The following is a 22,863-nucleotide window of genomic DNA, read 5'->3' as shown; positions in this document are numbered from 1 at the left end:
TCATAGTGTTTTCCATTGTGCTTTTTCGGACTTTTCCGGCGAGGTGGTGACGGTGGAGTGGTGGTGGATGTAGAAGATGAGTGAAGATGTAAGTGGGTTTTATGTAAGTGAGTTTTTGAAATTATTGTAAGTGGGTTTTGAGTTTAAAATAAATGGATTTTGATATAAAAGTGTTAAGACAAAGATACTTTTTTTTCTAGCCTTCTTAAAAAAATTAAACTTTTTATTTGTTTTTTTCTAGCCTTCTTAAAAAAATTAAACTTTTTATTTGAACCTAGTACAGTAAAACACTATTTGAGTAATTAACTCAAAATAATATAAATAAATGTAATTACTAAACTTTATACCAATTAACGAAGAAACCAGCCAATGAGAAGAGAGTATTATTGTTCCGTGATCCGGCTAGTGCACCTAGAAGACAAATCTCAACCGTCCAATCAACTCAACAAAACACACAGATACCGACTCATCATCGTCAGATCCATCCGACCACCCGATACACGGAAACAAGACCATATAAATACCTTCATCTTCATATCTTCATTCAATTATTCCGTTCCCAGTTTTCTTATTAGCCGCCGGTAGAAGAAGATTTCAATTCACGGTAAGATCTTGTTTAATCTTTCATATATTGTTCGATTTCAGTTTCGTTTATGCGATTAGGGTTCGGTTATATAACTTGTTTGCGTTTTAGGATTTAATTTCGATAGTAACGTGCAATTAGGGTTTCTAATTAGGGTTTGTTTATGTTTATACAAATTGTTAGCTTTAAGGATTTAATTTTGATGGTGAGTTTGCAATTAGGGTTTTTGATTGTTTGAAAAACTTAAAATTGTCATGAATATCTCAATTTCTTCGTTCAGATAACATATGTTTAAATTATGAATAGTTAAATTTTGTTAAATAATTTGTTTTTTGTGGGTTGTATATGAGTCGAGCCAGCGTGGTTTGAAATTAAAATTGAGCCAACGAGCCGAGCTTTTGCTTTGAAATCAAGGTTTTTAGGTAGCTTTGTTTTGAGGTTTTAGCACGCGACATATGAACCGAGCAAGAAGCTGTGAGCTTTTTGAACATTTACTCTGTTGTTCTGAATATTAATATTAATTGGAATTGCAGATGGCCCGTACCAAGCAAACCGCTCGTAAATCAACTGGAGGAAAGGCTCCCAGGAAGCAGCTTGCTACCAAGGTGAAATCATAAAATCAGTCGTATAGTTATTATTTCACAAATTACCGTCATGTTTAATCATGTTATTTGTATTTTAATTGATTCATGAGGCTGAAACTGTTAAATATGATATGATATGTTTGTTGCAGGCTGCCCGCAAGTCTGCCCCGACAACCGGAGGGGTGAAGAAGCCACACAGATACAGACCTGGAACTGTTGCCCTTCGGTTTGTCGCTTCTCAATTACACAATTTGTCTTTTGTTAATATACCTGTCATTGTTTATAATTTGATTTTTTGGTTATTTGTTGTGCAGTGAAATCCGTAAGTATCAAAAGAGTACTGAGCTTTTGATCAGGAAGCTTCCGTTCCAGAGGCTTGTTCGTGAAATTGCTCAAGACTTTAAGGTAATGTTTCCACTGGTTTACGACTTCACATTGGTTTTGAGATTATTATTGTGATGCGGTTTTAATATTATGTGTTGTTTTTGCAGACGGATCTTCGTTTCCAGAGTCATGCTGTGTTGGCTCTGCAAGAAGCAGCTGAGGCTTACTTGGTTGGATTGTTTGAGGATACTAATCTTTGCGCGATTCATGCTAAGCGTGTGACCATCATGCCTAAGGACATTCAGCTGGCTAGGAGAATTAGGGGTGAAAGGGCTTAATTGGTGATGGATGGATGATAGTAAAAGGATGTTTTACTAGTTTTAATATGTTTTGTTTGATGGGAAACTTTAGTTTCTTTGTTATGTTTTAGTTGTTTTGTTAAACTGTATTGTTGGTGATACTGGTGGTAGCTTTTGAATGAAACTCTTATGAAATTTGCTTGCAAAATGTTTGATTGTGTGCCTATGTGTTCGGTTTTCAAAACTTGACACCTTATTTGAACATTTTTACTTACACATCAATACCTCATATTTAATGTGCTGCATGGGCTGTACACTAGTGGCTGTTCCCGAGCTGTGTAGGACTTGTTACATTAAACCATGTTGGCCTAAACTACTCATTTCTGAGATCAAGTGTTAATTTTAAAATCGTTTATTAGGCGAGAGTCCTACATGCTGAGTTTTACCAGATCCGTGTCTAAATGAAAATCGTTCATTAAGCGAGACTGGATACTAAATAGTAAACTTGTCTTTCAGATTTGGTCATATTTGTCTGTTTCATCTAACTAACCTTGAGATTTTACTATTCTTGTCAACCTGTTAACTTTCTAATGTAAAATAAGAGGCACATTTGCTTTTTTTTTTTGACTTATTAAACATGAGGGATTATTTTAGCTATTTACTCAAATCTTGATTAATATTTAAAGTTAAGATTTTAAAAGTCAGTCTTAAATATCTACTAGGGGATATCCTAGTAACTTGTGAATATGTAATAGTGCTGGTGTTTCAATTTACCAGTTGTCCATGTTACAATTTTCATCATACTGTGCTCTCGAGCAACTCTTTTCAAAATATCACCCAAATGGTGAAATTCATCATGTCAAAACATCATTATTCACTAATCAAGAAAAGAAACACTATGTAGGCATAGAGAACTCAGTAACCTGCTAACTTTTATTAAACTTATTGTCATTGCCACAAAAAACATTCATGTTTAAAAACACTTTGAACCAGAACAAAAACAGACTGCCGTACGCTTCCAAACTAGACTCATGTATTTATTAAATCACCGGTTCGGTGCACCAAAATTTTACGACAGCCATAGAATTGGCAACACCCGATTCTTTATAGAGGACCCGGAAAAGTGCCATTCTCCCTTTGCTCGTTCCACCTGTCTACCTGCATACATCATGCAACATCCCGGTTAACTCACTGATTTGGTTTACTATATTGACATGCGGTTTTATAGGGTGTAATAAGAAGAAGACATACCCATTCGGCCGGACAAAGCGACCTGTAATATTTTGCAAACTTATCACATTCAGGAGCACCTTCTCCCTTGGCACTAATACAGCTAATGACAATTATCAATCAAGATTAAGAACATCCACAATAAGGAAAACCATAAAACCTAAAAACATGGCTAGTGAGCTGACACATACATAAGAAAAAACACTCATTTTTAAAAACACCCAAAACGTGTCTAGTTAGCTGTCACATCAGCAAAAACATTCATTTTTTTGAAACACCTAAAACTTGACTAGTAGGCTCCCAAAAAAAAAATAAAAAAATTTCGGGTCACGTCTACCAAGCTGTTACATCATAAACACTCATTTTCGAAAACACTTAAAAATGTTCTAATTAACTGTTACATTAAAAAACTCTTCAAAAACATCAGAACATGTCTAGTTAGCTATCATATCAGAAAACACACACAATTCAAATATATCTAAAAACAATGCCACATCGTCCTCATTTTTTTAACAACTCATCTCTCTCTACATATAGCTTATACCAATAAAAAGTACATGGGGCCCACCACTATCTGTTTTTTATAGCTCTTGGCCAAAAACGGGTGCAAAAAAACTAGCTCCACAATGGTAAAGCCAGATGATGTTGTGTTTTTCTGGGACTATAACGCCCAAAACCTACCCATGACTGTGGGTGTTCTGAGCACCCACAAATCTTGGAACAAAGGTAAAGTTAAATTTTGCAGGCTTCAAATCTTCAGTAATTCGATAAAATAAACATTTGCGTATCGTGGGTCGTATTCATACCATGCAAGAACTGAGAATACATGAAAACTCATAAAGGAGACTCACCGGTGGTACTCAACATATCGTGTGAAGCAATGCCTGCTTTGATTAGTAGTTGGGAACCGATAATCCGCTGGTGCGGTTTCAAGCTGTTACCAAACATTAAATAATAAAATGAGCACCTCATGAGTCCGTAATGAATAAGTTATAAACAACTGGTTAGATTAATTGCACCTTAATCTCTGGTTTAGCAGCAACTTTACTAGCTTCCACAGGATTCAGATCCACCTTCTCTTTATCATCCTTAAGAAGATAATGCTAAAATAACCAATTAACCGAACAAGTTATTTTTTTGTGTTTTATCGCGCAGGTTTAGACGTTACATAATAAAATAACACGTTTCCATACGCTTTTGGCTATATTACGACTATACCTGTTTTCTCTTTGGTTTAGTGTAGCGAGTACGGTCGTAGTCTATCGAAATAAAAAAGTTTTAAAGTTTTACACCCGCGAGAGGCGGTTTCTATTTTGCTAGTTAATAGATCATGATTGAAAATATGCAAAATCTGATTAAGACGTGAAATTGAAACAAAAATTATGATCATGCAAAATGTCATCAAGATTTAAAAAATTTAAACCGCGATATTAATAAAATGTGATGTCACATAGTGGAAAACGATGCCGTATTGTAACTTTGATTTAAAATAACGTGTTTATGGAATCATCAGACATATTATATCATGCAAACTGCAAAGAAATGGAGATAAATGTTAATAAAAGAAATAGAAGAGGTATGCTGATTGTACCTCGGATAGGTTTTTCGTGTAATTAGATTTCGCCATTGATTGATTCGATCGAAGTGTCTAGCGACGGCGAACAGGAGATAAATTTGTTAGGTTTTACTGAAGATGAAATAAATAGCAAACTATTAAATATTTCCTACTTTATACAAATACTAGTTTTAGAGCCCAGATTCCATGTCACACACGAGATAATTCAAATTATAAAATTAATAGTAAAACAAATAATTACATAGCATAAATGAAAAAATGTATTACATTTATGCTTGTATCTATACTATGTGTACATAAATTGATTTTATTTATATCATAAAACGATTTTTTAAATAAACTTAATAAAAAATGTTCGTGCAAAAACATACCCGAGAATGCTTCTTTCTGTTGAAAATTTCATTCTTAATGTCATATATGTAAAATTGAAAGAATTTTGGTTATGAATCAATTTCGGAAATAAGACTTCTCATACGATAGTAGTTCTAACCACTCGGCCTAAATACAAAAGGAGCGTTACCTTTATTGATATATTTATCAATTTACCACCCATAAAAGGAAATAAGAACATTAAATTGTAACGACGGATGTTCTTCAAGAACTATGTTTTTCTGAGCTACACCATAAAAAAGATTTTGATAAGTTTCAGAGGGTTTCTCCACTTTGTCATAATGATAACATAAAAAATAACATGTTAATCCATTCAATTTTGTGAATATTTTGTTTCATTTGAGCATAGTTTTGCATGACATGCTTCCTATATAATGTTCTGATCACCATGAAGAAAAAGTTAACGCTGACATAAATATTTCAAATTTGATAAAGTTAGAAGCATTGATAGGGCATGAGGGTGGCATGTCAAAAGTGTTCGTCATCTTTTCTTAAATTTTAATATTCGAGGGAAAGTAGTCAATTTGCCAAATCTCGAACCTTTTGATTATTTCAAAAAATACCATTAAAAATAAATTTGAAACCCGAACCATGTTTGAAATTCTAACTTTCATCATTTTTACATTTTCAAGTCAACACTTTGAGCCCATAACAAATTTGACGGTAAATCTATTTGCATTCTCAAACTTTTAAAAATACTCAAATTTTTTATTTTTGACCCATAACAAATTTTGACCTAAATATAGTTAACTTGTACCAAACAATCTATTTACTTACTTTTGACCCATAAATTCAAATTAAAGTTCAACAAAAAACCTAAAACAATCGTTGATAAAAAAACTAAGTAATTAAGTATGATAAACTTTGTTATGTCTGAAAGTGATTCGTATATAATATCCTTACATTTTAACATATATATAGTTTACTAAATTAACCGAAAAAATAAATAGATATATTTAAAGCATATATTTATAATTTATAAATTTATATGACAATTTACAATAATAATAATAATAATAATAGATTAATGGATTGATTTTAAAAAAAAAATTGATCAACTTTTAAGCATATATTTATAATTTAATGTTAAAAAATTACTTTGTAAAATGAAAGCGTATTTGAGTTTTTGTTTTTCTTTACAATCTTCTACAATATACATATTACAATATGTAAATGATAACATTTGAAATTATATTCTTTTCAATCTTTGGGAAACATGATTTATTGTTGATTTTTGAAATTCACCAACTATTTTGATATGTATGGTAAAATAATATGTTAATATTTATATTTATAAAAATATATAGATATAATATAAATAGAGTATAAAAGAAAAGTGAATAATTAGTGATCTATTACATATATAGTTTTGGAGGGAAAAAATTGTGAAAGTTAACCAAAAAATGACAAGTGTACATAATTATTTTACTTTATTAGAATAGGTAGATATATAACCAAAAATATTACCTTTTATGTAATTGTGATAATTTTTTTTTTTCAAAGATGTATTTGTATAATCCTAATTAACCTACCGATATAATCGTCTAATCGAACAAAAGCAAAAGTCGACGGTTCAATTATATGTTTTCGGAAAACTAAAATTATGGGTCGGTTTTGGTTATCCATGTTATCATCCTATCAAAACATGAATCAAATTGACTTTTTGTAAATTTGGTTAGCTGAACTGACCCAATGTATAATCTATCTATATAACTGAAGTATGTATACCACAAGGATACTAAAAGACCCACTCTTCGAAAGAGTTTCATGATCCCACACACTCTCTCTCTACGTCTAGCAAAGAAACCATTGAAAAAACCGAGGAACAGGAAGGCAAGCAATCAATATGTATGGATATGTACCTTGTGCACAAAAAAAGTTAATAGTAACTTATCTACAATAACTAACTAAACTTACAACATAATTTGTCTAATAGTATAGAATAAACGACACATTTCAACACAAATAATAGTATAGAATAAATGACATTACAACTGAATTTACGCATTGTGTTATGAGAGGCAGATCTAGGTTCCATTTCCGCCACAATCCCTGCCTTGTATCACTCATTTTTATAATGTTTTTATGAACATACTTAACCTTTTCTTTTCCTTCATTTTTATTTTCATAGTTTAGTTATGTTAAATTTGGGTAGGTTACATAATATATTTTTTCCTTTTTAAATTTGGATTCGGTTTAGATTTTCGTTTAATAGTTTACTAGTTATGTCAATTTGGTCAACATGTCAGTATTAAGATAACAATACTATACTTAAAATATATATTCAATCAATACGGCTTAAAAGTAATTTAGCAAACGAAAATGCCTTTCAGATCCGTAAGTGTGTAGTATATCCCATTCTCTTTTTGGTTATGCAATTGATCGCCAAAAAACAGAACTTTTAGAAAGCTGCCAAAAAACAGAACTTACATTTTGGGAGCTTAAATGAATTTTAAATCTAATCTTTTGTTTTGTTTAAATAAAGGATTCATTTTTTTAAGATCCTAACATTTTTAGGGGATAATGACACATTTATTAAAAGAAAAACTATTACAGTGATCATTTTCTCTTTTTTACAAAGTCAAACCTAATAATTTAAACTCTAAAAATTTAATAATACTTATGATATCTTTCTTATACGATTTCTAAAAGATATGCAATTGCATGTATTGAGGTTGTAACGAGTTCTATTAAAAAGAAATTCGATAATGCTTTACTCCTTTTCCCGAAAGTAAAACTCTGAAAATTTAAACTAAAAATTATACATAATGTCAGCTTATCTTTTCTTAATCCGTCCTTAACGTATAAAATGAGATATTGATCTACTCGAAAGGGTTCCATAATGTTTGATCTCTTCTACAAATATTAAACAAACATACTTATTAATTAATGGTTAATTAGTGAGTTTGTTCTCATAGAAAGTAATGAAATCAAAAGTTCAAAACTTATACTAGAAGTCAATAAATTTAATGAAAGAAGGTGAGGCATGTCAACCCTAAACTTTTAATTATTCCTTTCCCACCACAATAACATCACTTCTTTACTTCCAATTTCAACATACCTTCTCTAACACAATGGCCATTCATAAACATTCACATTCCCATACCCTCCCTTCCACCCCCATCCATCGCCGCACCTCCTCCGATTTCGCATTCACAGTTTCCCTCTCCCCTCCCAACTCCTCCACCGCCAATCTTCGCCCCGCCGACGAGCTTTTCTACAACGGTCAACTCCTCCCCCTCCACCTCTCCCCTCCTAACTCCATGGTCCGCACTCTCTTAACCACCACCGCCCGCCACTCGTCCGACTATCACCCCCCTCTCTCCTACACATCCCCCCGCCCTATCTCCGCCATCGAAGGTGGCAATGATCACCTCTCTCACAAACCATCACATTTCAATGCCCAAACAACCACCGCCTCCACCCCAAACAAAGCCCTCATTAACAAACAATTCTCATTTAACCGATTCTCTTCCGTGTTTCGCAAGGAAACAAAACCTAGCTCAGCTGAGCCAGTCACAGTTTCCTTGACACAAAAGATAAGAAAATACATGAAGAAACTATCCAAATATTATTGTGAAAAAACAACACCTCCAATAGTGAAAAGAGACGACATAATATCCTATTCATTTTCGGGAAACTTAAGGTTTCTAAGAAAGACAAGCTGCGTGTCAAGCTGTCCGTCCACCACGCCGTCGTCTCCATACCATTCGGGTGTTCTACAACAGAAAAACATCGTCGAAAGCTACACGAACAGATTGTCATCATCGACCGAACAAGAACTGCAAAGCGCGATTCAAGGAGCGATTGCACATTGCAAAAACTCCATGACGACGACTTAGTACATTAATAAAGAGGTTATTGAACATGTCTTTGATGATCCCATGATTTAGATTCGTGCATCTGGATCTGATCTACAGGATTTGGCGGCGACTTCCGGTTTAGTAGATTAATATTATGAAGTACGTAGTACTAATTCTGTTTCTTAATTTTATTTTATATAATATGTATTTAGGAAGAAGTTGAAGAGTGGGCATGTGATATTATTTATTATGTGTAGATCATGCATTTGCTACTTCTATATTTAGCTTGTTTTCTGGTCAATATATTCTTTATCATAATTTCGTTTACTTGATCTATTATTAGTCATTTAATTAGACTACTTTTTATCAGGCGTCTCCGAGAATAATAAAAAAAAAACATTAAAAAACAACCAAGGTTCGGGACATGAAAAACAAAAGTACAAAACAAAAGTACAAAACAAAAGTCTTTTTTAGCAAGATGATCTAACAAAAGTACTTAAACGAATCACGATGCTCTTTTGGCATTTTTAGAAGCAAAGACCTCAATTAACTCTTTGTAATCCATGGTCTCAAAAACATCGTTTTCAATAGCAATAATCGCCAATCCATTAAGTCTTTCTTAGGACATTGATGATTATAAATATGTCTTCAACAACTTCAACTTTGAAAAACTTTGTTCTGCCGATGCCACTGCTACCGGAATAGTCAACAACACTATATATGCAACTAATGCATTAGGGTAAGAATCCACCTGTTCATATTGTTTAAAGCATCAAAAGAATTAAAAATTTGATAAGGTAAAAAAATAATACAATAATGCATTAGTATAAACAGACCTGTTTCAGATTGTTTAAAAACATCTAAAGGACTTATAACATCACTAGGTAAAAAAGGTCTCAACTTCAACTCTCCATAAAGTTCTTCAACATCAAGATCAGATTCTTCACCATTCTTCAATGCATCTTGAAGAGAATAACAACACGATTTAAGATCTTTTTCTCCAAGTTCGCTCAACTTTTTAGAAAACAAAAAACCAAATAGTTTTTCGTATTATTGGTACTGTTCAAATCTTTTTTCAAGAGATGAAATAGCTTGGTCAACAATACATAAAAAGTAATTGACTCTAAAACCCCCCTCCACTGAAAATAAAACATCTTCTGTATTAGAAGTCCCCCAAATTGTTTTTTCCTTCGAATCGGACGCCTTTGATTGAATATTGGATCAACACCCAATTCAATTGCAATTTCCTTAGCTTCATTGATCGTCTTAGACAACCCCACTTTTCTATATATTTCTTGAAGTAATTAATCAACTTCTTCACTTAAATCAATTGTCCAACCAATAAACTCATAAAAATTAACAAATATCAAATTATTTAACATAAAAACTTAAATAAAAATTAACAATAAAAAACAAGATATTAAAATAACTAATAACTTATAACATCAGGATGAGTGACAATTTAGGGGCAAGAAACCAATAATTTGAAATCAACATACGGCAACAGGAGTGAAGGACAAAAGCCACTCGAAATCAATAATTGGGTCAAACTTTTACCGGGTAAACGACGAATACTCGAAATTAATATACACCGGGTAAACGACGAACACTTGAAAAGTCGAAATTAATAAACACTGGATGAAGGAGTGAAGGACAGAAGCAAACGTCTCTGGTTGCCAGAGCCGGCGCCGGCCAAACAGGTCTCAAATGGCCGGCCCGTTTCCGTCGGAAGTCCCTGTTGTGCTTCGTTTAGAATTCAGCGTTCGAACCCTTCCATATGTTAATTGCTATTATTATTTTAAAGAAATGAGCCTTCTAACACAAATGTGCTTAAAATAAATATATGTAATGAAACACAGGCCTCACCCAAGGGCTTGTGTCATATCCAGGGTGGGGCCTGTGTTTCATTATTATGTTACTTCTGATAACATAGGGTTGGCCGGATGATTTAATGCGTCGGCCGAGTTTAAAGAAAAAGATCTTAAGTCATAACGAGTAATGTCATAATAATAAACATAGTAAAAAAATATAGTATAGTATTAAAATAACATACTTTAATAGCTAACCGATGATTCATGTAATTTAACACAACATAATTGCAAGTTTAAAAGGCATAATTGCTAATAATACATCTAATTTAGGGCTTAACAATTAACAAAAGGCTCAATAGGGCTAAATTAAAAATTATATATTATGGCTAAATTGAGTTCAACAGTGGCCTATTGGTGGTCAACGGTGGCCTATTGATGGACTTGATGATGGATAATGGCGGTTGACGGTGGTGGAATAGGTTGTCGAGTACTTGGCAATAGACTGTTCTCCCGTTCGTTCGTCGTCGCTAGTACTCCGCTTCTTTTTTATTTTATTATTAATTCCGTTTTACTTTTATTTTGGGTCAAATAAATAAATAAATTATTATAGTTGGATATTTGGGTTATAGATCAAAAATATTATTTGAACCCTATGATTAAAGTTTTAAACTTTTACTAAGATCCAATAGTTTTTATAAGGTCGTATATTTTTAAATACGTGTATAAATAAAAATATAAAAAATAGGCCCTTGGAAAAAATGCCTCTGCCGGAGGTGCGGATCCACGCACTCCTTGGGTCGGCCCTGGTTAACATCATAATAAATTCTTTCGTGGTCAAATAATGAAAACTACCATAATTTTAGGAGATTGATTTGCAAAATTTACAAAGTAACACTAATAAGATCGCCCCCCACACGTAACTGCATTAGCCACCTTGCGCGTAGGTCCTACAAGTGCCTCCTTTGTTGTTGTCGGCTATTGTAACATCCATAGTTGTTGTTGTTGCCCCCTACCGTGACTTACTTCCTCGTACGGTCGTACCCCACTCATATCACATCAATGTCCCTAGCTAGCCCTTTCGGCTATTAACTCTTTTGTTTTAATTTGTCCAATCTACTCTAGTCGTCTCATTTAGTGTCTTGATGCTTTTATAACAGTTATTAGTTACTGTTTCGGTCATGGGATTAAAGTATATATTTTTATGTTTTAATAATTTTATACAATTATAGGTTAATCATCAAAAAAGAAGATGTCAACAGCAAAGACCTAATCTTGTTACTCAATGACCAAAACCCGGATGCTACCAACCAAAAACGTTTTTTGGTGACTACCAATTGCTAAATTTCCCTAAGTCGTAACTAATTTTTTTTACAAAGCGGCTAAACCACGCACCTTCTGAAGCTATTCTTAAATCCAAACAAATATCTGCCATGAAATAGAACAATCAACCACTTGAAGAGAAATAACTTTACTACACACCTTAAAAACGCCAGGCTACAATCCCTAATTCGCAATGCAATTTTGCACCATGACTAAGTTATTGTTAATTTAAAAAGTAACAACGAAAGTAAACCAACAAGAAATACACAATCCAAGATGGTTTTGCTCATTTTACGATGATAATAATATGTATATATAATATACTAGCTTTTGAACCCGTGTATTACACGGGATTTATCATTCGATAAAAATAAATAGGTTCCTTTACTTCAATTGTGATTCTCAAAATGCTTATGAACTAATTTAATGTCGACTTAAAGGAAAAACAAACGGGTTCACGAAAATTACTTAAATAACATGGTTTTGGAAACGTCGAATGTGGATTGCAAAAATTTAAAAATATGCTAAATTTGCGTAGTTGGTCAAACTTCAGGTATGAAATGACATTATGTTATAAAATCCACACTATGTTATAACCCGTTCGACAAAATGATTTTGACCCATGGATAGCTAGAGTGAATGAGATGGGAGATTAGAAATTATGAGAAATGTAGGCTTGACACCTAAGATTCAACATTTTCTTTTATTATGATTATATAAGATAAGATAAGATACAAAGATGATCACCTGTTTAGCGTAGATGTGTGTGTTATAATGTGCTTGCATTACATATGCTTATATATTTATTTGTAAATTGTGTTGATCCCTTTTATTATGATTATAAGATAAAATAAGGGTGCCTATGCTCATTAGGCACCCTTATTTCTAATTTGGTCTGAAACTCATTCTACGCTTATCCAGTGTGACCTCTATAATCGTATGACTTGGTATTGCTTGTATAACAGAATGAACTTGCCCATAGGTTACACCATGAAGATTAATTCAGCTTTTGGTGTAATAAAATTTCCTTATTTTGAAACTTAGGTAATTATCTAGTATTAGCTTAGCCTAAGTGCCAAGGAATGGTACTTATACCTATAATATTTATTATTTAGTTGAGACTTGGTCAAGGAAGCTCAACTCTCCAAATATTGGAATATCATATTTTATACCAACATTTTCATTTTTGAACGTCTTTGAATGGAATCGGTAGGTTCCGAAGAAGGCCGGGTTTGTGACGGGAGGGAGGCGCTTGGCCGGTTACAGACATTCGATGCTTATTGGCGAGAAGGAGCATCCTGATTAATTCAGTTTTTTGCCTGATTTGTAAAGAGATTGAGGAGACGGCCGAGCTCGTGTTTGTTTCGTGTGGACTTGCACAAACTACGTGGAGCTTAATTTCGCAGTGGTGTAAGGTACTCAAGTTATTTATTTTTCGTTCTCGAGACTTGATGGAGATGCATAAATGATTAAATTCTCTTCGTTTCCGGTTGAGAAAGCAAAAGTGTTCCAAACGGGTTGTCTAATTGCTGTTTGGTGTTTGTGGAAAAAGAGGAATGCTTTGGTACATGGTGGGTATCTAATTCAAGTGCCTACTTTGTTGGTAGAAATAAAGATATTAGGATTCCTTTGGATAAAGAATAAATCGCGTAAAAACACGTTCTTTTGGAGAAATTGATGTGGCTTTCGGGGGTAACAAGTGTCGTTGGGTGGGGTTCGGAATGTAACCTAGTATTTAGTTTGCTTTTGCTTGCTATAGGTGTGTTGTATCATTGTGGTGGTGTTGCGGTGTGTCTAGCTTTTTAATAAATTTTTTTGTTGGTTGCTAAAAAATATCAACAATAAATAAATACATAAATAAAGAGTAAAATGATTTTCTACACTTTAAAGAAAAGGGGTGAGCTAAATACACCATTTAAATTTCATTTTACACCGCTAATTATTAGGGGTGAGCTAAATACACCATTTAAATTTCATTTTACACCGCTAATTATTAAATAATGATTGTGTTTAATTTTTTCTTTTTCTTTTTAATGATTATGTAATGATTTTGTGTGACACCCATTGTAATGATTACGTTTTATTTTTCTTTGTTTAATTTTTTCTTTTTCTTTTTTTTTCTTTATATTATTACTAATTACTAATTACTATTTCTTTATTAAACTAATTACAATTTTATTTTTATTTTATATTTTATTATACTATTATTACTTATATATAAACAAGATATATAATTAAATAAATAAAAGACAAATAAATAAGATATACAATTAATCTATAACTTTATATACAGGAGGTTTCCATATCCAATCTTTATATAGTTGTTGACGTGATTGATATATTTGTTCCCACTCAGATGCGGCAGTTTGTCTGTTTAGTGTCCATAACTTTTGTGTGACACCCATTGGAAACTCGCCTTGCATTTTCACCGCTACATAATGATTTGAATGCACCAGTGCCATTGTAATGATTCTTTTTTCTGGGAACTGGTCAGGTCCTCTCCAAAGCGGAAATATTGTCGAGCTACTATTATTATCTTTACTAATGAAATGAAAAATGACGTTAAACCTGTTTGCAATCAAATACCCCGTCTCTGGCATAATCATCCAGTATTGTGTTGGTGCAAAACCTTTACCAAACCAGTTCAAGGATGAGAACACAGCATTGTATTCGTCCACCGTATTGTTTTTGTCGTTGAAAGCGAGTCTGTAAAGTTGTTCATACTGCACCATCTCCTCAATTAGGGACCTTCGGATTGATGCCCAATCATTTTGGTGGTACCCGAGAGCAACAGCTGTAGCCCGAAACCCACAATTTCCATCACCGTCGACGTTTTCTATATCCTCCACATACGGTTGAAATATTTCTGGAATTTCACCAATATAAGTGCGATAGTCTATTGATTTTTGACATGTAACACTATGCTGGCTCAACCCCATGAAATCATATTCTGTTACCCTTGCAGTGTTGGTGAAATACGTCTGTTCAGCAGTATTCTGGTTAAACCCGAATAAATCATCTATTACACTTGAAGTGCTTCCAAAATACGTTTGTTCACCAGTATTCACGTATGCACTATTGTAAGTTGGATGATCATCATAGTTCCCGTAAAAACCAAGTGTTTCGTAGTTCCCCCATCCACTGTTGTAACCGGGAGAATTGTCATGGTCCCTTAATGAATTGTGCCTTGTAAGCTCTTGGGCATAATCACGTTCTACGGGTTGCACATATGAACTATGCCTCGGAGGCATATGGGAGTCGGTTCGCTGAAGGGGAGGTTTATCAGTTGTAAATCTGCAAGACTGTTGACGAACGGGATCGTCATGCCTTTTTTGTTGCGTTTTCTTCAAACTCGGTCGTCCACGAGTATTCCTTTGGACACGAGGTTCCCGAATGTCGATTTTACCTAAAACGAATTTTGTATAATGATTATTTTATAATATACGTGTTAAATTTCAAGTAATAAAATATATAATAATTTTGTACCTGGAGTGAATATATCCTTGAGCTTTCTTATCCAACTTCTCTTTCCATCTTTGGACAACCTGTTGAAACTTTCCTTAAAACTTTGTAGTTCATCATCACAATCAACATCATCATCTTGCATAGAAGTTAAAGGTGAAACATCTAGCTTCCTCCAAAAAACATCAATCCTATCTAAAGGAATATATTGACCTGCATTTAAAGTAAATAAGTATTAATTTTAAAATGAACAACTTTAAAAAATCAATCCGATGTAGATGAAGATACTTACCTGAACTTATAAACATTGAAAGTTCACAAGCACATGGCAACCCTTTACAGGTGCGAAGTCTAGAGTCAACTTTAGACAATTTAAGACCCATGTATAGTTAACTGTCTTTTCGTTATGCATGAAGGCAAAAGCTATGGAAAACGTGTTGTTGGTTGAAGTTACACCAACAATCTGAACAAAAGGCATGTTATACTTGTTCGTTTTGTAAGTTGAATCGATAATCAATATATGTGGAAATGCACGCCAAATGTCGAATGATGTTGGATGAACGAAGAATATATTTTCCAACTCATTCAAACCGGTTGTAGTAAATTCATAGACGTAATTATTATCATGCAAAAAGGATAGGAGAACCTGCATTGGAGATTTGCCTTCTTGCTCGATCAAGCGAATCTTATTTCTTTCGTTGTAAATAGTCTTGATTGTGGATACATTACTTAAATTCCGCTCCTTAAGTAATGATAAAATGTCATGTGGCGCAACATTCATCTTTGTCAAATATGCAACCCAACTACGTTCATCATCGGTAAGTCTCCTTGCATATGCATGACCCTCCATATACTGTGAACGTTGATGGTTATGTCCATCGCAAATCACCGTTAAGGTCCACGCATCATACTCATCCGAATATCTTCCTTCTAATTCGAATGGGCAATTAATCTTTTTTGTGCCGGACGCCTTGCTTGATTCCTGAACTCTGTATTTTCCGCCACGATCACATATGAGTACAACCTTGAAGACAAAACCACAAGGTCTTTTATTCGACCTTTTTGTGACGACGACAACACCAAGTGAGTATCCCAACTTTTGTACCCATTCCACCAAATCTTCACGAGACCGGAACACCTACAAATTAATAATAATAATAATAATAATAATACTAGTATTAAAATATTAAAATAATAATAATACTAGTAATAAAAGTTAATAATATAACAACAATAAAAATAAAAGTTAATAATATAACAACAATAGATGGTGTCATAAACTATGTTTTTTAATGGATATTGTACCTGATTAGTAGCAAATTGTGGTGTAGTCATAATAATTTCATCATATCCCATTGAATCATTTTCATAAAAAGTCGACATCTATTCAAATAAAAAAACATAATTATTAGAAACTCAAATATAAAAGAAATAAATGTGTGATGTTTATAAAAGAAATGAATAACTTTTTTTACTTGTATTTTTAGATCTGTGGTGGATGGTGGTGGATGGCGGTGGTGGATGGTGGTGGACGGCGACGGACGGTAGGGGATGGTGGTGGATGGCACTGGCAGGGGATGGTGGTGTGTGGTGGTGGATGGTGGCTTTGAATTAAATATTATTACCTTATTAACTTATTAACTTGTATTTGTTTACTGATTTGGAATATCAAGTTTTGATTAAGTTTTTGATTGAAGTATTCTTATTTATAATACGTAGATGATCAAGTTTTAGTGATATAGAATTAATGTTAACTTTCTAACTGTATTTTTCTTTTCAATACAAATGGTGTTTTCTAAGGTTTGTATCTGATCAAGAGAGAAAGTGATTTGGAAAGTTAAATTGAAGTTTTCAAAGATAAAAAAGCTGATCATATCTTGTTTGACCAAAAAAATAAAATAAAAGTTAAGACTGACACAAAATTATGAAAAAGAGGAAAGCTGACAATCTTATTTCTCTTTCTCTCTCCATTAAACTTTTCAAACTTGACCCATTATGGTGCATATAGCAGGGCCCAAAGAAAAAAGAGGCAACCTATAGTCCTATACTAAGTTTGCTCGGTCAAGGTTTGTTGTTAAAAGGCCGCCACCGTGTTCTTAGTCATTCAACCGCGTGACAGATGGACGAATAACCTGCCAGTTTGACCATTTGGTCAGCGGGTACCACTTGCATCGAAATTTCCTTCTCACCCTTTATAATATTATTGTTCAATCACAAAAAACACCAGTCTATTTTAGATAACGAGTAACGACTAATCGCAACTCGGGTAACGATTTCTTTTAACAACGTTTGAAACTACCCCATACTCGAGTGCTAGCTGTCTATACTGATTTTATATTGATTTTGATGTTCTATGCCTAATTTATCTAGGAACACCAACAAGTAAACTCGCTACTTAAAAAAACCCCTCTTAGTCATATAATGATTAATGAAACGAAGTAGATGCGGGGGAAATGTTATTGACATGTTAAAAAATTCTCTTCACTAGAGAGTAGTTATTTAATCATCTACTTTTAAAAGTCTTAAATCAATAACCTCTAAACAAATAGGTATATAACATTTGATTATGAAACAAACATAGAGATTAGATAAAAGTATAGAACAATAAAAATAGACAAGAGCGTCTTTTTCCACTTGTTAAAAATTCCAAGGCTAAATAATAGTTCTTTAACCATCTACTTTTTTACACAAGACTTCAAAAAATAGATTAATGCAAATAATTTGTACAAAAGAAAAAGAAACCATACAAACTACCATCATAAAAGTTTGCCTATTTTGGAACCACCTTCCTGAGATTTTGAAATGCTTTCTCATATCTTACGAAACCCATGAACCAAAATTCAAAGCTATCATCGGTAACGATTTGGATGCACTTTTGTGTCGGGTTTTCCACATTCTCGCTCTCGTTACTTTCTTTTATCTTGTTCGTCGGGATCACCACCTACAAAAACAAAACATGCAAATTATACCATCATGTCTGTCACTCGAGTATCATATACTTTATGACGATAAAAAACGATTGTCATACACTAAATAATACCATCAAGTCTGTCACTCGAGTACCACAAATATGGTTATTTTTATGTGTATGTTAAAAAGTGAAGTCATTTCATATCAAATTTTCTATAAACCATGTGACTTCAAGTTGGTGCCACTTTATATTCTAGTACCATAATGTCACACGATACGTTAATTAAGTTCACGTGTCTCACATAATCGTAAGTCGTTAAGAAAAGTTGGTCCGACACACTAGCATAAAAGCAGTACGAAGTCACATGTCTCGTTACTAGAGATAATTCGTTACACAAAACAGTCATTTTAAATAAAGTAATAACAAATTACCTTGTAAGGGTTTCTAATAAGATCCCCATTTGCTGAATGCAATTTGATGGATCTTTCACTGCAGAAAGCAAGCTTTTGAGTGGAGATGAACAATATCCCGGCAATTGGACCTGCGCTTGTTGATAAATAACATTGTGAAGCTTTCAACAACTTCTCTCCATCATCTGCCCCAAATACTTCCTTGAATATGTTTTCCCTCCCGCCTTTTTGTATGATTCTCGCCCCCAAGCTTAGCTTCCCCTTCAACGTTTCCGATAGTTTCGGACCCATTTTCACTGCAAACCACCAAATAACCGTTTTCTGTTACTCAACTGCAAATCCTGGTTTAAAAAAACGCGCCCAAAAAGCTCATCACTTTTGACTACCTATGACGCACACTTTCCAAAAAGCGCACTTGAGGCGCACTGGAAACAGCCCGAGGCGCAGGTGACTAGGTGAAGCACACACCTTTTGTACAATATTTTTTTTTAAAATTTTTTGTGCATCAAAATGTTGTACAAATGCCTTTTGGGTTGTACATATATGTTATTTATATATATTAAATCATATATAAAGCTTATTTATAGCTATATTTTGAGATATATAACAAAAGTTTATATAAAAACTTTACAAATCATCGATGAGCTTTGCCATTTACGTTTCCATAACAGGCAATGTCGACTTTTGTGCGTTTCTCGCCTTTTAAAACCAAGGCAAGAATTAAAGCGTTTCCAACGCTCAACCGAAGCTCGAATCGATTTGGTGATTGAAATGCTACTGTGATTTTAAAATCATGTAGTGATAAAGTAGCCTAAACCTCAAATTGAACACCAATTCATGAAACCAAACCAAATTAAAGCATTTTCGACGACAATTGAACCTCAAAAGTCAAAACCATTGCAATCTTACTCAAATCTCACAATCAATTAGTGTAAAAGACTAGCCCTAAACCTCAAATTGAGCTCAAGTTCATAAAATTAAACACAATTAAAGTGTTTCCGAAGCTCAATTGAACCTCAAAACAATCTGTAACCATAATCTCACCGTGATCTCGAACTCTGTAGGCGAAATTGCTGGGTTTTCGCCCGTGAGTCTTCAATTTCTTACCACTCGCCTTCATGTTTTCGTCTTCAAAACCTTCAGAAATCAAAACCCACAATTAACTATATCTTTAGAGAGAGAAAACTGTTTAACTGTGTGTTTGTGTGTGTGAGAGAGAGTACCTTGAGTGGAATCTAGGAACGGAGATGGTGTTGAGAGCAAACGCGCCGGCGGTGACGAGGCGACGGAGCTCCGGTGGTGGTCGGCGGTGTAGTTGATGCCGTTCATATTATTATTTGAAATGAATGTGTGGAAGGAAGAATGAGAATGGGAGAATAATATGGTTGGGTTGTTTAGTGGGTGGTCTTCTTCAACGCTGGTTTTGATATTAATTGTATTGTAAATTTCCAGCAGGCTTCTATTTTCAATTTCAATTACTTGAGTTGCACATAATTTCATAACAAGTAATATTTTAAATATATTAATATTAATCACTTATAGTGGGTTTTCTACTAACGCTGGTCTCCTATTAGGAGAATAGAGATGAATGGATAGATCAGTGACATATGACATAGATCAGCCGTTAGAAAAAATAGGTTAATATTAATTATCCCAAAATTTTATCTTTAACCTTGCATTTGCATTGTCCCAGACCATTTGGTGTGGTGACAAAGATGGTAAAGATGGCAGATATGTGTTATGTTTGATCAAATGTATCACTTTTTGTGTATAAAATATTAGAGATAGTTGGATATGAATTTGTTACAACAAAACAATTATAGAGAATTAGAGTTTTTTTACCTAACATACTACAATTGTGACTTTTCTTGTTTAATCAGGTTTTATGACTTTATATAGGATACTATGGCATAATGTTTGCATATTATGTTAAAGGGATTTTGGATGTTCATAGCATAAAAGAAATGAGCTTCTCAGGCATTTTCGACCCAATGATTCAATAAGACATGAATTGAAGAGGTCAAAACTGGTTCGAGTGAAAATGAGTTCAAGTCAAAACGGGCCAATTGAAAAAAAAAATTGTTTGGCTGGTTTCATACTGGGTTTTCTTAGAACAAATTTGTGTGAAAATGAGTTCGGTCAATACGGACCAACTTAAAAAAATGAATTTGATTATGATCAAAATGGATTCGGGTTGAAACGAATCACTTTAAAAAGCCAATTTGGTTCAGGTCAAAATGGTTAAGGTGAAAATTTGTTTAGGCAGCGTGATGAGCAGACTCTAATTAAAGTTATTAACACCATGTTAAATGTTGTATACAAAGAAGTGTATACAAAATTACAAAGTATTTCTAATACATTTTTAACATAATTATGTTTTTAGGTTTATCTTTAAATTTTTTAAAGAAATTATTTGTTTCAAATAATTTATGATATTAATTTAAACATTGACGAATCCCGTGTAATACACGGGTTTGAAAGCTAGTTTATAAAATAAAGCATACCATTAAATAGTTTAATACATTTTGATACCTAAATTAGTTTCTTGTTTAACATAAACTACTCTATTTTTTTACTAGTATACCATTTTAATTAAAGTAATTATGAAAAAAAAAAAAAGCCTCATTGATTATAATTTCTTTCCTTTCCTTTTTAGCAAACTTTGGAAGATGTTTAAGAATTAAGATAATGTTGTTTAAGAAAGGAGCTCAAGTTAAGTAAACTTAAAAGAGTTGGGATTGAAATAACATGATAAATCTTATTACTTTAATTGTGGGAATTTATATGGATTTTAGGTGGTGTAAAATTAGGTTTAGGTTCTAAAAGAAAGTTGAATATGATTTTAAAAACAAAAATTTATGTGCTAAATAACATTTAACAATATATGACCATAACTATCAAACTAACATAAAACCATAATATTACATGACAACTTTCATCTAACCAAAAATAAGGGGTTTTTTTGGCAGCATCGTGCTAACTATTAAGTCATTATAAGAGGTTTCATCAGTCAAGAAGTAGCCTCCAAATCAATGAATATGTTTCGAAAACCAATCCATTAATAGACTCCATAAACCATTAAAATGTCTCGTTTTAATGAACCCACAACACTTTATCTCTAACCAATTAAAAGGTAATTCCAAACAACCCCCTAAGATATAATTTCTTGTAAACAACCAAAGGGACATTTGAGTGATAGTTAAAAAAAGCCAGCTTAAAAAAAGTAATCTTCAATCTAAATAGCATCACTACCAAAATTTTTGATCTTATTAGTTTCTCAAGGCCTATGAGTAAGCTCAACCTTCAGATGATGAACATCGTTAATGGAATAGTCACTATCTTCCCCAATAAAACAAGTTTTATGAACTGCAAACAAAAGTAGGCGCACCCTTTCACCTGTTAGTGTTCAAGTCTTTTTGAATTTGCTAACGAACACCTTAGTGGGTTTTAACCTTCTTGCAAACTCATAGGCAAACGCAAAATCACCTGCCTCTTCGGCACAACCAAATAAATGGAGAACCTATCCATAAAGCATTCGGCGCTCAAGAAAAACAATTGACCACCAAAGTTAATTGTTATTGAAACTAAATAGCTCACTTGATCAAACGCCCTTGCACATAGGTTACGCTTTAGATCAAGTACACCACACAATGTGGAAGTGGCTGTTTGAATTGAATCATCTTAATTGGTTGGAACCGGTACGTCCATCAGAGTTTTCGTTGCTCATAGTAATTATTTGTAGTTCTAAAGATACATTTTAGGGTGTTCTAATCCCCAAGTTAAAAATAATAAGCGATTTACAAACGGTTTTTAACGTCGATTTTGAGAAACTCTGCGCTAAAAATGTTTAAACGCGTAATTTAACGCATCAATATTTTTTAAACTTTTCAAACTGTTTTATACTGGGGGCAATTTCATAGAACAACAACAAAAATTTCAAAAGTGTTCCAATTAGGTCACTCAACTTTTAAAAAGTGTTCAAATTAAGTCATCTAATTTTCATATTTTATTAAATTAAAGGTTTTAACATGTTTTTTAGCCCTTTTCTTTTTTGTTTCACATAGGATATCTTTTTATCTTTTTTTATGTTAACGTTGAATGGTGACGTGGATTTTATTGTTTATTTTAATATAATTAACTTTTTTTAATTTTTTTAAATT

The 22,863-nt window shown here is 33.1% G+C and overlaps 5 protein-coding genes across 5 annotated transcripts; 2 read left to right on the top strand and 3 right to left on the bottom strand.

Annotated features, from left to right (window-relative positions):
- The first annotated feature begins 590 nt into the window (after positions 1-590).
- LOC143551644 (histone H3.3) lies at positions 591-1,996 on the top strand. Its single transcript, XM_077042034.1, has 5 exons — positions 591-604; positions 1,117-1,188; positions 1,317-1,393; positions 1,482-1,572; positions 1,659-1,996. The coding sequence occupies exons 2-5, from the start codon at positions 1,117-1,119 to the stop codon at positions 1,827-1,829; spliced, it is 411 nt and encodes a 136-aa protein (XP_076898149.1). The 5' UTR covers positions 591-604; the 3' UTR covers positions 1,830-1,996.
- An 822-nt stretch (positions 1,997-2,818) lies between these two features.
- On the bottom strand, positions 2,819-8,045 carry LOC143551643 (cytochrome c oxidase subunit 6b-1-like). The gene is made up of 4 exons (XM_077042032.1): positions 8,031-8,045; positions 3,872-3,954; positions 3,042-3,123; positions 2,819-2,948 (listed from the first exon to the last, which is right to left on the bottom strand). The coding sequence occupies exons 1-4, from the start codon at positions 8,043-8,045 to the stop codon at positions 2,895-2,897; spliced, it is 234 nt and encodes a 77-aa protein (XP_076898147.1). The 3' UTR covers positions 2,819-2,894.
- Positions 8,001-9,127, top strand: LOC143551642 (putative membrane-associated kinase regulator 1). Its single transcript, XM_077042031.1, has one exon. The coding sequence runs from the start codon at positions 8,061-8,063 to the stop codon at positions 8,826-8,828; it is 768 nt and encodes a 255-aa protein (XP_076898146.1). The 5' UTR covers positions 8,001-8,060; the 3' UTR covers positions 8,829-9,127.
- Positions 9,128-9,523: 396 nt separating this feature from the next.
- On the bottom strand, positions 9,524-16,765 carry LOC143551661 (uncharacterized). Its single transcript, XM_077042053.1, has 6 exons — positions 16,688-16,765; positions 15,689-16,520; positions 15,407-15,595; positions 14,212-15,326; positions 9,626-9,803; positions 9,524-9,540 (listed from the first exon to the last, which is right to left on the bottom strand). The coding sequence occupies exons 1-6, from the start codon at positions 16,763-16,765 to the stop codon at positions 9,524-9,526; spliced, it is 2,409 nt and encodes an 802-aa protein (XP_076898168.1).
- A 1,249-nt stretch (positions 16,766-18,014) lies between these two features.
- Positions 18,015-19,992, bottom strand: LOC143551641 (GEM-like protein 4). The gene is made up of 4 exons (XM_077042030.1): positions 19,927-19,992; positions 19,748-19,840; positions 18,725-18,999; positions 18,015-18,323 (listed from the first exon to the last, which is right to left on the bottom strand). The coding sequence occupies exons 2-4, from the start codon at positions 19,821-19,823 to the stop codon at positions 18,153-18,155; spliced, it is 522 nt and encodes a 173-aa protein (XP_076898145.1). The 5' UTR covers positions 19,824-19,840; positions 19,927-19,992; the 3' UTR covers positions 18,015-18,152.
- Between the last annotated feature and the right edge of the window lie 2,871 nt (positions 19,993-22,863).

The sequence above is a fragment of the Bidens hawaiensis genome, unplaced genomic scaffold (assembly GCF_021521415.1).
Source record: "Bidens hawaiensis isolate Kalapana, Puna unplaced genomic scaffold, B.hawaiensis_p1.1 tig00016505_1, whole genome shotgun sequence".
In the NCBI taxonomy this organism is placed as follows: Eukaryota; Viridiplantae; Streptophyta; class Magnoliopsida; order Asterales; family Asteraceae; genus Bidens; species Bidens hawaiensis.
The sequence above is the reverse complement of the archived record's forward strand: the minus strand, read 5'-3'. Positions and strand labels throughout refer to the sequence as shown.

Coding starts and splice junctions, on each gene's coding strand:
- LOC143551642 (XM_077042031.1), top strand. CDS start 8,061: ATGGCCATTCATAAACATTCACATTCCCATACCCTCCCTTCCACCCCC.
- LOC143551643 (XM_077042032.1), bottom strand. Junction 3,124..3,871: donor CGATATGTTGAGTACCACCG/GTGAGTCTCCTT, acceptor AATTGTCATTAG/CTGTATTAGTGCCAAGGGAG. Junction 2,949..3,041: donor CGCTTTGTCCGGCCGAATGG/GTATGTCTTCTT, acceptor TGATGTATGCAG/GTAGACAGGTGGAACGAGCA.
- LOC143551641 (XM_077042030.1), bottom strand. CDS start 19,823: ATGAAGGCGAGTGGTAAGAAATTGAAGACTCACGGGCGAAAACCCAGC. Junction 19,000..19,747: donor CTACAGAGTTCGAGATCACG/GTGAGATTATGG, acceptor GGTGGTTTGCAG/TGAAAATGGGTCCGAAACTA. Junction 18,324..18,724: donor TTATTAGAAACCCTTACAAG/GTAATTTGTTAT, acceptor TTGTTTTTGTAG/GTGGTGATCCCGACGAACAA.
- LOC143551661 (XM_077042053.1), bottom strand. CDS start 16,765: ATGTCGACTTTTTATGAAAATGATTCAATGGGATATGATGAAATTATT. Junction 15,327..15,406: donor CAAGGATATATTCACTCCAG/GTACAAAATTAT, acceptor AATTCGTTTTAG/GTAAAATCGACATTCGGGAA. Junction 9,804..14,211: donor ATTGGATATGGAAACCTCCT/GTATATAAAGTT, acceptor TTTTCTAAAAAG/TTGAGCGAACTTGGAGAAAA.
- LOC143551644 (XM_077042034.1), top strand. CDS start 1,117: ATGGCCCGTACCAAGCAAACCGCTCGTAAATCAACTGGAGGAAAGGCT. Junction 1,394..1,481: donor CCTGGAACTGTTGCCCTTCG/GTTTGTCGCTTC, acceptor TTTGTTGTGCAG/TGAAATCCGTAAGTATCAAA. Junction 1,573..1,658: donor AAATTGCTCAAGACTTTAAG/GTAATGTTTCCA, acceptor TTGTTTTTGCAG/ACGGATCTTCGTTTCCAGAG.